Source organism: Quercus suber, unplaced genomic scaffold (assembly GCF_002906115.3).
Source record: "Quercus suber isolate HL8 unplaced genomic scaffold, Cork oak 2.0 scaffold_240, whole genome shotgun sequence".
Classification (NCBI taxonomy): Eukaryota; Viridiplantae; Streptophyta; class Magnoliopsida; order Fagales; family Fagaceae; genus Quercus; species Quercus suber.
Genome location: NW_027069697.1, coordinates 433,006 through 448,637, shown reverse-complemented (window position 1 = coordinate 448,637; position 15,632 = coordinate 433,006). Strand labels below are relative to the sequence as shown.

Here is a 15,632-nt window from a genome sequence, read left to right as displayed (position 1 = left end):
ACGAATCTCAAGGAGGGGGGATCCATCTAATACAAGAAGGGGGTTCCAGTTAGGAACACAAGGACAGTGCTCTAGAACTGCCTCCGAGGTCTCTCCTCCTTCCTCTTTGAGATCGAGTTACTTTGACTATTTTGCTTGTTCGGGAGGAGTTTCTTCCCAGATCTCCCCTTCTTCGGTTGACCCTTTGCCTCCCTTCTTATCTCTTTTCTGCTTTTTGTTAGCTGGCTCGGTTTGAGTAGGAGGAGGTGGGGCTGGCATCAAGGCTTGGGCACCACGGTAATTTCAAGAGTAGCGCCCCTAGTGTGAGACTCCAACAAGGATAGTAAATCGGCAACTTCTTTTCTATTACAATTGCCTCCAGAACCTTAATAGCCCCCTAGTCCTCGCTTACTATGATTGCAAAAGATATCGAAGCAGATGCTACGTCCTCGATCTTGTCCTGATGGTAGAAGACTTCAAAATCTTCGTCTCGAACAAGACTTTCGATACTCTCTCCCTTAGATTCCTATTCAAGTTCTTCGGATTTAACTTCAACCTCTTTGTCAGAAGATATGACTTCTTCAACCTCGAGTTGAGCCTTTGTTAGGGTGGGGAGTTTCACGAGCTGAGTTCCGGTAGGAGGGGTTTTGGATGAACCTTTCAACACCATGTCAACCAACCCAGATGCGGGTCTTTGGCCTTGATTACATGTTTGGAAACTTAGAAGTGAGTAGAGATTGGTTTGAAGCCAAGGATGATGTGTATGCTCGGAGTTGGCCGTCTCAGTGAAGGAAGATCTCGAATCTCAACACTTGGTTCGACAAGGGGAAGTTCACCAAAATTTGTCTTTTGGCGGTAGCCTTTTTGTCTTAAAAACAAAAAATGAAGCGAAGATAAGGAGAGAGGCCAATATAGGAAAATAGAAACAAAGTGTATGTGTTAAGTATCCTAATAAAGCAAAAGGTCTTAGAGACACCCCTAATACACCCCACCTGGAATGCCATCTTTGATCGGGCAGTGAAGTTCATCATGCCATTCCCCTGAAACAATAAGAAAATTCTTGTCCATGCCTTTATTTGTCTCGAAAAGGCAGGAAATTAACCTAATGGCGGAACCCTAGTTTTTAGGTAATATCCTGCCTCGTTATTTTTTGAAAACTATACACCCAGTTAATGTCATTATGAGTGAGATTTATACCCATCTTATCATTTATTGTGTCTGCACTACCTAAAATCCTAAACATGTTCAGAACACATTGAGTGAGGCAAAGTCTATAAAGACTCAGAAATCCTAGTAACTCTACCTATGGGAATCCTCATCCATCCCTCAATAAATGCTATCATAGGAATCGCTACTGCTTTAGTCGGCCTTTTCTCATGCCACTCCCCTAAGTTATAGTGTTCTATCGACACATTACTAGAATTTGGTAGTGCCTTTTAAACTCTTCTTTGTGCTTGGGGTGTCAACTAAATTAAAAAATATGGGCAAAAATTGACAGCTAAAAAACCAAGTGGACCCTAACGTGTTATTTTTGCACACACAATATATTTTTAGAGGTGGAATGTAAGGTCAACCCTTTTAAGTACCTAACTACAATACAGCTAATAGTAAACAGATTAATTCGTGGTATGAAGTGAGCACACCAAAAGAAAAGAGGAGGCCATTTATTAGCTAAGTGTCCATCCTCGAGTTTAGTCTGAGGAAGGGTTTTATAGTTGATTGATTTATCTCCTGTTCTCTCTCTCTCTCTTCTCTCCTTTCTTTTTTCCTTGATCTAGATGTTTCTTGGCTTTATATAGTTAGCCAAAATGCATCTGGGCTCTATATTTGGAGGGTTAGGATCACACTTCCTTGATACTTGTCCCATCAAGGCCTTACTAGAAGGCTTACACTGAAGTTTTAGTTATGTAGGCACTATTCATGATCACTTCTCCATTAATGCGGCAGGCAAGTAGTTGCAATGCATTGAATGTGGAGGGGATGACTTCTATGTCCTTCCTCCTTCTTCTCTTTCTGGTTCAATGCCAAGTCACTCTTCTCTCTCTTCAGGTTGCATTATGCTCCCTTTACCATGGATTCTCGTCCCTCCAAGGTTGGGTGGGAGTCCTCAGAGCCATTATTAAATGCAACAGCTTAACTTCTCTACAAGTCATGTAAGCTCTTTTTAAGGATCCTTTGCAAAGTTTACCTCCTTGGAAATACCCTCGTGCATTTAATTAATAGCTTTGGATCCTTGTCCCCCACAATCCTTTTTTTTTTTTTTTTTTTTATATTATTTTTTGTCAATATCATGAAACAAAATTTGTATGCTTTTCCTCAAACTTACGTGGATTTGAATTTGTTATTTTTTTTTGCAAAATTTGTCAATTAATATATATATATATATATATTAGTTTTTTTTTTTTTGGTTACTTTATCCTTTTTTTTTTGGACCTAAATTAGATTTTTTTAATTACGTTTATGTTAATGTTAATACATATTAGCTATCATTTGATACTTAATCCACATACAAAAAGACAACAATTAATGCTTAAATTAGGCTCAAAGTAAAACGGTTACTTAAAAAAAATTGATACAATACTTATTGTTACCTTATCAAAATAAGAGTCTTACTTAAACTTAAACCTATTATGTTAATACATATTAGCTATCATTTGATACTCTATCCAAAAAAAAAAAAAACAATCAACAACAACAACAACAATTAATGTTTAAATTAGGCTAAAAGTAAAATTGTTACTTAAAAAAAATTGATACAATACTTATTGTTACTTTATCAAAATAAGATTTCTTACTTAAACTTAAACTTATTATGTTAATACATATTAGCTATCATTTGATACTTTATCAAAAAAAAAAAAAAAAACAACGACAATTAACGTCGATAATTANGCAAAGTTTACCTCCTTGGAAATACCCTCGTGCATTTAATTAATAGCTTTGGATCCTTGTCCCCCACAATTCCTTTTTTTTTTTTTTTTTGTTATATTATTTTTGTCAATATCATGAAACAAAATTTGTATGCTTTTCCTCAAACTTACGTGGATTTGAATTTGTTATTTATTTTTTTGCAAAATTTGTCAATTAATATATATATATATATATATTAGTTTTTTTTTTTTTGGGTTACTTTATCCTTTTTTTTTTTGGACCTAAATTAGATTTTTTAATTACGTTTATGTTAATGTTAATACATATTAGCTATCATTTGATACTTAATCCACATACAAAAAGAACAACAATTAATGCTTAAATTAGGCTCAAAGTAAAACGGTTACTTAAAAAAAATTGATACAATACTTATTGTTACCTTATCAAATAAGAGTCTTACTTAAACTTAAACCTATTATGTTAATACATATTAGCTATCATTTGATACTCTATCCCAAAAAAAAAAAAAAACAATAACAACAACAACAACAATTAATGTTTAAATTAGGCTAAAAGTAAAATTGTTACTTAAAAAAAATTGATACAATACTTATTGTTACTTTATCAAATAAGATTCTTACTTAAACTTAAACTTATTATGTTAATACATATTAGCTATCATTTGATACTTTATCCAAAAAAAAAAAAAAACAACGACAATTAACGTTTAAATTAGGCTAAAAGTAAAATTGTTACTTTATAAAAAAATTGATACAATACTTATTATTACTTTATCCAAATAAGTCGATAAGAACAAATAGAATAAGAGTCTTACTTAAACTTAAACTTGCTTGTTAAATGGATTAGATGAAGAATTTGGATTGTTATCAAATTAAAATTGAATAAGAATTAGACAGATTAGATGAAGAATTTGGATTGTAATCAAATTAAAATTTTTATTAACTTAGAAATTATAGGAGAAGAAAATATATATATATATATATATATTTAAATCTAAAAATCTAAAAAAAAAATTATGCAGTTAAAGATGCATTAGAGCGTCTAGTGTAGTAATTAAAAAAAAAAAAAGTTATTGCTTTTTTTTATAATACACTCACTTAAAAAATAATGATTAGATGAAGAATTTGGATTATAATCAAATTAAGATTTTTATCAATTTAGAGATTATAGGAGAAGAAAAATGATATATATATATATATTTTAATCTAAAAATCTATAAAAAAAATTATGCAATTTGGTGAAGTCACTTGGTGCAACCACGTCTAACCCTAACTTTTATTATATAATATATGATATGATGTAGACCACATCATAAATATTCATCCAAGTGAATTATTAAGTACAAAAACCAAAAGAGTCTAGAATAAATGAATCTTTACAAAAAAATGCTTCACAATAAATTTTTTTAAAAAAAAATGGATAATTTACATTTTATACCTAATAATATACTTACAAATTTTTTAAAGAGTTGACAAAATATAAAATGATTATCAATAGCATTTAAATTATATATATATATATATATATGAATTATATTATGCATCTTATTATATATCTTTAAGTGTTTCCATGTATAAGCATGGGTTACAAGCTAGTATATATAAATCGAAACCTCTGAAATTCTCATAATTTTCCATATCAGCACAATATTTTTAAAAAAAATTATCATTTTATTTTAAAAATATATATTTTTTTGTTTAGTCTCAACATAACAAGGAGTGAAAATCTATCTTTCTAATAAATCCAACTCAAATTCAAACTCATCATTATCATTTTAAAAAAAAAAAATTATTTTTGTAGGGGCACGGAAATCTGGCGGCCCAAACTCACTTAGAATAGTGAATTTTGTGCTATCCAGCTAGGCCCAAATCAATAAATATTTGTAAAGAGAGTGGGGTAAAACAAGTTGGGCTTAGCCCGAGGATTCAGACAGAGAGGGAATGAATGAAAGTCAAAGATTAAGTATATAAATGGTTCTTTACAATCTCGTTCGATGACAATGTTCTTGCACAAGGATGTACCCCGTTCTCTCTCTCTCTCCCTCTCTTTATCACTGTTCTTGTTCTAATCTCCTTTTATTTTTATTTATTTTTCTCTAACCTCCTTCATTTGGAAGTCCTCTTTCTTTATATACTCCCAAGCTTATTGCATCCTAGCCCTCCATCTACAATCCTCCAGACTCTCCTTAGGACACTTGTCCCTTTAAACTTCTGTTGAAGGTGGTAAAAAAAGCTGTTTAGCTGTAAATTCTACTATTCAGGTTACTTCCTCATCAATACAGCTGATAAAACTGTTGCCAGTCATTTAATGCAGAGGCAATAGGTTAGCTTTCACTGGAAACTTCCTTCACCTACCTTGACTCTCTTTCTGAACACTATCCTCTCCGTTCGGACTTCCAAGAAGTATTTTGTCCCTTCTCCTCCTATCCTCAGGTGAATCCCCTTCTCGGGCTTAGAATGCTTTTATAATAATAGTCACAACTTGTTGTATCCTTCCTCGGCCCTCGGGTCCCCACAATTTTTGTTTAATCCAAACTTAACAATGAGTGAAATTTTATCTCTCTAACAAATCCAACTTAAACTCAAAATCAAACATTGATAATTTATTTTCAAATTTGCAAGGTTAATCATGAACACCATAAATGCAAAGCAAACCCCAATATTTTTTTTTTTTAAAGCCAAGTAGAGGTATGATCTCTTCTTATGTTATTTTATTTTCCTTTACTTTGTTAAAAAAATTCAAACTTAAGCTCGATTGACGACTCTACTTATATTTAATCTAATATGATAAAGAAATTAAATTGGATTATAAATTGGAGTATATAATTAGTTTGTGACAACTGACAATAAGTAGTAGAAGGGAAACTCGAACCTAGTTCTAATAAAAGAGATTAAACAAGTGCTACGGAATTACTACAAAACTCTTTTCAAATTATGTAGCAGTTTTTTTTTTTTTTTTTGGATAAAAGATAGTCTCATTTATTCAGAAAATTCAATGTATACAAATGTATCAATTAAAATACCTAACGTTTTTCCTTTGAATTGAATTATTTTTTGTAAAATTTAAAATTCATTGTATAGTAATAGAAAAATGACAAGTAGTTTTAACAAAATCAATTATTAGTGAAGTTTGAAATTTTGAATTTATGAATGTGATTTTTTTTCATTGTTTAAAAGAAATAGTTTTTTTTATTTTTTTTTTATTTTTTATGTATCAATTTCTTCTTTAAGTTTGAAAAACTAATAGGTATGTTAAAAAAAATTTATTAACAGTTATGTTAATTTATCCAAAAACTGATTTGAATGCATATTCCACAATTCTTTCTTGTTAGCAGTTGGAAGACTTGGTAGTGGGATTTTAGAATTGTACGAGGGATTTGAATTTTTTGATATTATTTTGAATTTTTTTATTATCTATTTCTAATCAATTTAATATTAAATTTACTCATATATCTTATTTTTTGAGTAGCTTAATTAACCCATAAAAAAAAATAACAAAGAAACCTCAAAAAAAAAAAAAAAAAAAAAAAAGCAACGGTATTTCCGAAAACTACATGAACGTGGCGTTACACAGAGAGGGTATGACACTCACTCTGCAACTGACTCCGTGAAACGTGTCTCTATATACTCAGTTTCTTCCACCATCTTTCTCTTTCACTTTGTTTCTCAATCTCTGACACTGAGAGTGCTTTGCTTTGCTATGGCGTCTAGGCCAAGGACTCGGCGCATGGGAGTGGAGTCCACAGACAAGCGTGAACGGCGTTGCAAGTATCCCACAAGGGATCCCGAGACTTTCTTCAAGATTGTTCTCAACGAAAAGATACTTGTATGTGTTTTTTGTTCCTCAAAACTTTTCTGGGTCATTCTCTGTTTTGTTCTTGAATGAAACACTTTGAGGTCTCTTACGTTACGTAGGTACGTACAAGTGTTACATTGTTTGTTTCTTTGAATAAAACATAATAGTGGAGAAACAAAAAATAAAGATTGTTACTTTACACTTGTCTGTTTTCTGAGGCTACTTAACTTTCTGTTTGGTTTCTGAGAAAACCAAAGAAGATGATGAGTGTTTAAAATTGGGTCTTGTTATTCCATTTCCATTAAAAAAAGAGAGACTAATTTGGTGTAACACATTGAGTAACCATGCATAATCCTTTTATTGGGAATGCTTCATGTTACCAAAACAGTGGAATATATTTGATTTAAATAAAATGATACATTTTTTCCATGATGAGAACTTTTTAACAGATGCATGGGCCTTCTTGATGTCACTTGATTCTATAAGAGAAAATTACATAATGGGAAAATGATTAAATTTACTAACATTGTAAGCTTTTGGAACAAGTGGTTTTCTAGTTTATCATAGTACCATAGTATTGGACACCTTCTATTAAGGAAGAGTTTGAGCCTACACATGGCCACAAATTTTAGAATAAGAGTTAAATGATTAAATTTATTCTTTCCTAACAGTCTTTTTGAGATACATTTACTAATAACACAAGCATTTGGGGCAAGTGGTATTGAATTTTTTGTTTGTGTATCCATACTATTTCTTACGTTTTTGTTGATGAACTACTATTTCTTACGTTTTTTGTCAATTATATGAGTGATGAAGTCATATCTGCAATATATAATAAATCAATTACTAGGAGTAATTTCATTTGGTACCTGCTGCAGAGGCTGCCAGAAATTTTTTTACAGAAATTTGGGGACCAACTTTCTTCTATTGCTACAGTCAATGGTCCCAATGGTCGGGTTTGGCAATTGGGTTTGGAGAAAGATGAAAATGGCACTTGGTTTAGTGATGGGTGGGACAAGTTTTTGGATTACCACTCTATCAGTAATGGCCATATTTTAATCTTCAAATATGAAGGAAATTCATCTTTCAATGTTCTTTTTATGTTCGATATGACTGCTGGCAAGATTGATTATCCCATTGACAGTCTAAGTAGCGATGCGGAACCTAATTCAGTAGCGAATGAAGAAGAGGAGAAAGATTTTGGGTATAATGATATATCGGTTTCAACTACTTATAGCCCTTCCCAGAACTCTTCAGAAAGTTGGTCTTCTGACGAGTATTTTAGTCAAGGAGTACTCAAAAAGCGTAATAAATATACAACTTGGACTGATAGAAAGAAGAGGCACATAAGAAAGGGTGCATGTAGTGGTGGACAAGCAGCTACTCAATCCTGTGATAAATGTGGTCATCACAAAGAAAGTGAATTTGCAAAATTTGATGAGGAAGCCGCAAAAACTCCTAAGGAAGACAGGTTCTATTCTTCGGGCAAAAGGAATCCAAAATCCAAATATAGTAAGCTCTATAAAATTACATATATGCTTTTACATTGTGGCATGCTATTAGATAATTCTTCTCATGGCTAGTTTGCTAACCGCAGAAGTAGATGACTTTTCAGCAACTTCAGGGTTTTCCAAATTTTCTAAAACGATCCAAGCAGCAAGGAAAAGGGCAAGAAAAGCTGCCGATATGTTTCAGTCTGAATATCCCTTTTTCAAAGCTATCTTGCGGCGTCATAACATATATAATAGTTTTGTGGTGAGTTACAGTTTGTGTGCTGATTTTAAGTTTCACCAAGATATGTGATTTAGTTGCAACATGCTTAGTTTCATATTTTTCTTGCTTATGTAGTATGTGCCTGCTGGATTTGCTATGAAGTATCTTCCTTCAGAGTCCATCGCACTTCAGGATTCTGAGGGAAAACGGTTCCCTGCACGATGCTTCTATAGAGAGGGTTCAGGTGCAGGAAGGAGTATAGGCAAGGGATGGGCTACATTTGCTAGGGAACATGATTTGGAAGAAGGAGATGTCCTTGTCTTTGAGCTGATCAACCGGGAGACTATTGTCTTAGAAGTTCACATATTTCGTGCGATTGATTATTCAGGGATGTAAATTAATGTGTGGGCTTTTTTTTTTTCTTTTTTCTTTTTTTTTAAATTATAAAGAACTTAAGGCTTTAAACTTTGGACATGACTTGCCAAAATTCGTGGTTTATGTTGTTGGTTTTGTAGAACTAACTTAAATATCTACCTATTTGTCTCATATGTGGTTGATTGAAATGTGTTTTATTCCAAAGTTCGACAGTTTAGTGAATCTTGTCGTATGACTCCACTAACTTGTGTCTTTTGACTAATTTGCATGGTTAAATTTGCGGTTGATAGACTATTAGATTACCAAAATCTTGAACTTAGACCATAGCATCGAATCTGGTTAGTTGGAAAGTGGAAAGTTTTCACATTTCCCTTAGCATAAGTGGTTGATACTAGAAGAGCAGGAGCTTCATAGATGATATATCTATTTAATAATGCTAAGCTTTAGCTATCTACAATTTTACTGTAAAAGGAATAATGATCGACAGAAATAAATGTGAATTGTGCCACATAAATAAATTTCTTAATCACTTTTTTGTTTTGTGGTGGGATGGTTGGGTCTTTTATTTCCTAGATATGTTACTGTCCTTGATTGAGGATGTATAGGTTTTTGGGTTTGATCTGTTTGATGAAGTTTGGGCTGTGTGTTTTGGTATTTTGAGGTTGGGTTTCATTTGGGTTATCTTGGAAGGTGGGGTCTCTGGGTGGGGTTTGTACTTTGTACCCCTATTGAGATGTAGCTTAATGTAGTATCTGCAGTAGAGATACCCCATTGAGAGATGTAACTTAATCCAATATTTCTAGCAGGGGTACTTTGTTTAAGTTCATTAGTGATTTTGGCATGATGAGGGTTGAATGCTATTGCTGTCAAAATTTTAAGGCTGTCGGTGATTCCCAGTGTCCACAAGAACAATGTTAGGACCATAATTTATTACACAATTTTTGTCACAATTCTTTCCATATCAAGTTATGAGTGGTAGATGTGTAGACATACTACTTTTTCTTCACCACTCACAAAGTAGCAAGTTATGACATAAGTTGTGATTCTAGCCTCTTAGCATTTTTTCTGTCCACAATGGTTAGGTGAGAGACTTGCTTAGCTGCTGTGATGTGATGTCAGGCTCCAAGGACAGAGGATCTTAATTAGGTCTCAGTTTATGTTTTAGATGGTGAGATGTTTTATGTATTTAGACTCCTTGAATCATAATAATTGTTAAATGATTACATTAATTAGTTTTCTAATAACTCATTTTGGGTTAAAGTATCGGATTATCTGGTTTGAGTTTGAATTATGTCTTTACTTTATCTCATATGTTGAATCCATCTCTTGGATCTTATTTTAAGAGTGACTTTAAACTCACACAAGAGCAGAGTGTTAAAATAATGGTTAAATAACTTATACTTTTTAAGACTAGCGGTAATTTATTACCTTATAGTTAGAGGTTTTGATGGCAATTTAGGATATTTTTACTAAAGACAACTATATGTTTACATCTTACTATCAATGTAACCAAAAATAAAAAATAAAAAAGATAGCAATTTAGGACAGGAGAGAGGGATGGGATTTGGTAGCAGAGAGAATATTTAAAAGATGTGTAAGATGAAGTAAGGGAGTTGAGAGAAGTAGCAATAAAGTGGACCCAATGACCAAAAATGGATGTAAAACTTGTTCAAAATGCAGACACTTTTTACTGGAAATGTCTACTGCATTCTCTAACTTGATAAAGATTAAAGACCCCATCCTACAGTTCTGACTTTTGAGTCGTTTTCTTGATTCCAAAAACACTCCCCCACTCACAATCAATGGCTAGTGCAACCCAACCGAGTGCCTATCATATCTTTGATCTGAGAGTATCCTAGACGCGCTGCATGTGGGAATTGGGTTGTGGACTTAAATAACACAATGGAAAGTACACTCTTTGCTCACATTGTGTGATTGCTCAATGTTTTTGATATTCATCCTGAGAGAAAATGGTGAAGAACATGAGCAGCACCACCACAAAGAGATGCACTAGATTCTTCAAAGTTTTCCTACCAGAGTACTGCTCCGAGAGAATGGTAATCTATGCTCTGAATTTCAGTCTTTGTGATATGGGTTTTTTGTTAGAAGCTTTAAATTCTCTATTTTTCTTGATTTTATATTCAAATGTTTATGGATTTTGTTTGATTTGTGATTTACAAAGCTTGCTTGATGAACAAGATGTTTGCTTTACCATCTTATGTTTGACCATGAGTTGCAAAATATGATGGCAGGCTTACTTAGAAGAAACCAAACTCATATTTAATGTATGCCAATTTTTTCAGAGTAACTTGTTTTAAATATCAGAAATACCAAAGACTTAAATGTGCCATATGAGTGGCCATATTAATAAGAACATTAGACATAAACATGCTAGAGAGAAGCCTAGGAGTCATGAAACACAGAAACAGTGAAAAAATGGGGGACAAAAGATTTAGATGGTTTGTTGTGTATTGCTAGAGGTGTTGCAACCGTCTCAACAGGTGCTGTTTGTAGATGTTTAATAATGGAGAAGCTGAGGATGAACAGAAATCATGTGAAATGTCTATAATCTCATAAATTATAGCACAAATGTGACTTAAAGAAAATCGGTTAATAATACTACTTGAGGCGTGGAAAATCATTTTACGGTTTGAAGGCATGATAATAACAAAGATTTAAATTTTGTCGGTTAAGAGCTTATTAGTGCAAATTTATCTTGTCATAACTTGCTTCGAATTGAAATTGATTTAAGAATGGGGAAATTACTGGGGCTTTTTTCTAATATATAAGTAAGGGTTTTGAAGATGATTAAACTGTAAGGGACTAGTGCAAATATTTAAAATGATTTTTATGTGTGAATTTGTCTGTTTTATAACTTACCCTGTAACTATGTTTCTCTACAGCGTATTCCAGATGCTTTCGTCTCACAATTAGACAGATCTGTGCCTAAGAAGGCCATACTCAGAAGTGGTAATAGGAAAATCTGGCATGTGAAGGTGGGAAAAATTAGTGATGGTGTGTTTTTCCTAAATGGTTGGCAGGAATTTGTTAAAGATAATCTTATAGAGCTAGGAGATTTTTTGGTTTTCCAATACAATGGTCATGATGTGTTTGGTTTCAAAATATTTGGGAATTCTGGGTGTGAGAATTCAAAGAGAAATTTAGTCATGTTCCTAACATTGCTAGTTTAGTGTTTCCCTTGTAATTGGATTTCATTATTAACTATTAGGCTATGTTTGGTTTGAGGGATTGGCTAAGTTATTAGTTAACTCTTAAGCTATGTTTGGTTTGAGAAATTGGAAAGAAAAGAAACAAAGAGGAGGAAAGGGAAATAAATTCATTTCTATAATTAGATGGATTGAGGCGAAGGAAAAGAAAATAGAGAGATTCATTTTCCTCATAGCCCACCATATTCTTTCCTCCCAATTAGGAGAGAGAAGAATGTGTTTATGGTAGACTCACCAATAAAGTATATTTCCATCCATTTCTCCCTTAATCAAACAAGTGAAAGAAAAATATTACTATCATTTCTCCTCTCTTTCCTATCCTCTCTCTTCCTTCCTTCCCTCTCCCTTGTTTAATTGTTTTGTGTTATGCTTCGTGTAATTTCAGGCATCCAAATCCAAGCGTGGCAATGTCAAATTTTTTTTTTTTTTTTTTTTGATGTGGTCCCCATAGTTGGTTTTTCATTTATTTAGGCTACGAGTTTAGACTTTAGACTGCATTCTTCCACCCCAATAAAATTTAACACAATGGACAATTATTGGTTTATATTATTGCTCATATANAATATTTGGGAATTCTGGGTGTGAGAAAGAAAAGATTGAAACTCATGTAAGCATTAATAATGAATTGAATACTTAAAGGAGGAGGAGGAGGAAGCAGAGGAGACAGAAGTGGAAGAAAATGATAGTGACAATGATGATGATGAGGATATGAGGATGAAGTGAGAAACAAGAAGAAAAGGAAAAAAATATCCGCAAGAAAAGGCCATGGACTAAATATTGTGATAGAGGACAGAAAAAGATTGTTTGGAAAATCAGTAGTAAGCATTACATTTCTCTTATGAATATTCCATTCAATATGTGTGACTGCTAGTTTGTGAATGTGTTTATCAACATATAACCTACATTTTTATTTGATTCAGGAGGTTTAGGAAAATTGGTGCTGTGAAGATTCAATATCAGTGTAAGAACACTGCTAGCTATCAAAAATTGAAGATTATGCACGTGAAGCAAAAAGATGAGAAAGTTAGTAGCGAAGATTCAAGATCAATGTGTGTAAAAGATAGGTGCTCTGTGAATTTATACAAGGCCAATGTGGCCATATCATACAGGTCCATATTATCCATATGGGATCAGGAACTAGACCAAACCCAAGGCAAAGGAGATGAGAAAAGCAATGAAATGCTAGTCCCAAAGCTTGTGTGAAATTGCAGTAGTTTCAATTAGTTGAGCCCTGAGCTTTTTTTATTATATGTTTGCTAACATATGAAACGCAATATCTTTGTTGTGAACTTGAATTTACATTTTGCTTTAGGTTTCTGTGTGGTTAAGATGGAGAAGACTGCGGAATTCTATACTGCCATACCCATATGGGTTGTTTTTTCAAACTATTGCTAATAATGCAGCTTACAGTCTCTCTAATTGGACTATTGGAGTACCACGTTGTATGATATTTGTAGTTTGATGCAGCTTGTTAACTATCGTAAGCATTGTGACACAAAAAATTTCAAATATTTTATCCAAAATGTGATTGGTGCATATAGTTGCACATTTTGTACCAGACTGTTTTTTGATTTCTTTTAAATGCTGCAGTAATTTTTGATAATATATATATATATATATATGTTTAGCCCATAATGTAAATTTTACATTAAAAAAAGAAAAAAAGAAATGTAAACTAATAATTTTCCTTGACTCAATAAATGGTCCAAATTGATTAAGCGGAGAATGATTTTAAAAAAAAAAAAAAAAAAAAAAAAGAAGCAAGCAAAGAGAGAGAATGATTGGATAAGAGGTTTATCTTTATTGGCAAACCAATTTACTCTTTACTTTTTCTTGGCCAGCATTTAAAGTGGCACTATTTTTCCTTTTTTGTTCTCAATAACCTCATCTGCTTGGCTTGTCTACCAGCCATTCTCTTTCCCACCTTATCCATTTTCTTCCATCTCTCACCATACAAAGTTTCATTTTCTTCCCTCCCTCCCACTATCATTTACTTCCATATACTTTACAAACAACTCTTCATAAACCAACCATCACAAAAGAAAAAGGTATAATCTTATCATTCTAAAACACTTCCTTACTAATCTTTTTGCATCTTGTGTAATAAGTAGTTTAGTTTTTTGCTCTCTTTTGTTTCAGATAACAATGGCCACACTATCTCCACCCACCATTACTGCTACTTCTACCACTACCATTGCCAGCTCTAGGAGGATGAAGAAGAACGTGAATTACATAACTGGGCTGAACTCTTTTGGTGGGTTGAAGGCTCACAACAGTGTAGCCTCACTAGGCCTTCCAATATGCACTGAGCGATCCTTTGCAAAGGTTGTGAGCTCCTTGAAAGCTCCATCAAAGAGCAAAGGTAGAGGTGGGGGAGCTCTATCTTCTACCTGTAATGCTGCTGGTGAGATATTCAAGATTGCAGCCATCATGAATGGGCTGACTCTTGTTGGAGTGGCAGTGGGGTTTGTTCTTCTTCGAATTGAAGCTTTTGTTGAAGAGTCTGAGTGAGAATTTTATTTTTAACAACTTCTGTTGTTTTATGTTTTTTGTTCATCAAGATTGGAATTCTCTTTAGTCTTTCTTTCAATTGATGTAGAACTGAATTGCTTTTGGATATTAAACAAAAACAAAATTTGCAAATTGAGCTTCCTTTTAAAACACATATCAAAGAGAAGGATGATAAACAAGTTTCTATTTTGATTTGATTATTATTATTATTTATTTTATTTTTTTTGGAGAAGAGGTTTGATTAAAGTTTGATGGTAATGAAAAGGGTTTATTTGCTAATTTCTTATGTTTGCTACTTTTACTGGTATGAATCTGTCATTATTTAAATTCTACTTGATTTTTTTTTTTTTTTTGATTTGATTATTATTATTATTTATTATTATTATTATTTTTTTTTTTTTTTTGAGAAGAGGTTTGATTAAAGTTTGATGGTAATGAAAAGGGTTTATTTGCTAAGTTCTTATGTTTGCTACTTTAACTGGTATGAATCTGTCATTATTTAAATTCTACTTGATTTTTTTTTTTTTTTAGTATATTGTTAGGTATATATTTTTGTTAGGTTAGTATGTCAAGTTAGAGATTGGCATATTAATTAAGGAATGGAATTATAATTTTAAACATTCTTGACAAATTATTTGGAATTCGACAAAAATTTACTAATTTAATGAATATATATATATACAATTAATACTATTGTAATGGTACACTAATATTGATTGGTACCAAAATATTTTTTTTCCTAATCAAATTGAAACAGCCTTTTGTATGGTGTTGACAACATTGTTTGAGACAAACAACTTGTGATTTTCTAATTTTATAAACCAAGTAATAAATGATTGGGAATTAAGCCGAAAGCCAAGACTAACTGACTTAAAACAGTTAAATTAGATGATACAATTACTGCATGGCTACCCTCTATTCTCTATAGAGAGTAAAACTTAGGTACATTTTTATATTAGGTTAATAATTGATTAATACAAAACAACTATGTAATGTAACTTGTTGGCTTATTAGTCAATGCACTTGTAAAATTATAGCTTCCAAAGCCACGTGATTGAATTTTATTGGACAACTTAAGGTATAGCTATTAAAGAATTTAAGCTATGTTTTACTATTCTATGGAAACATAAAATGATTGGG

General features: G+C 32.4%; 2 protein-coding genes across 2 annotated transcripts; both read left to right on the top strand.

Moving 5' to 3' along the window:
* The first annotated feature begins 6,546 nt into the window (after positions 1-6,546).
* On the top strand, positions 6,547-8,888 carry LOC111986905 (B3 domain-containing transcription factor VRN1). Its single transcript, XM_024018603.2, has 4 exons — positions 6,547-6,696; positions 7,545-8,178; positions 8,264-8,421; positions 8,515-8,888. Exons 1-4 carry the CDS (start codon positions 6,571-6,573, stop codon positions 8,773-8,775), a joined length of 1,179 nt encoding a protein of 392 aa, XP_023874371.2. The 5' UTR covers positions 6,547-6,570; the 3' UTR covers positions 8,776-8,888.
* Positions 8,889-13,839: 4,951 nt separating this feature from the next.
* Positions 13,840-14,624, top strand: LOC111986957 (uncharacterized). The gene is made up of 2 exons (XM_024018650.2): positions 13,840-14,029; positions 14,121-14,624. Exon 2 carries the CDS (start codon positions 14,127-14,129, stop codon positions 14,490-14,492), a length of 366 nt encoding a protein of 121 aa, XP_023874418.1. The 5' UTR covers positions 13,840-14,029; positions 14,121-14,126; the 3' UTR covers positions 14,493-14,624.
* Positions 14,625-15,632: the final 1,008 nt, after the last annotated feature.

Coding starts and splice junctions, on each gene's coding strand:
- LOC111986905 (XM_024018603.2), top strand. CDS start 6,571: ATGGCGTCTAGGCCAAGGACTCGGCGCATGGGAGTGGAGTCCACAGAC. Junction 6,697..7,544: donor TTCTCAACGAAAAGATACTT/GTATGTGTTTTT, acceptor TACCTGCTGCAG/AGGCTGCCAGAAATTTTTTT. Junction 8,179..8,263: donor GAATCCAAAATCCAAATATA/GTAAGCTCTATA, acceptor TGCTAACCGCAG/AAGTAGATGACTTTTCAGCA.
- LOC111986957 (XM_024018650.2), top strand. CDS start 14,127: ATGGCCACACTATCTCCACCCACCATTACTGCTACTTCTACCACTACC.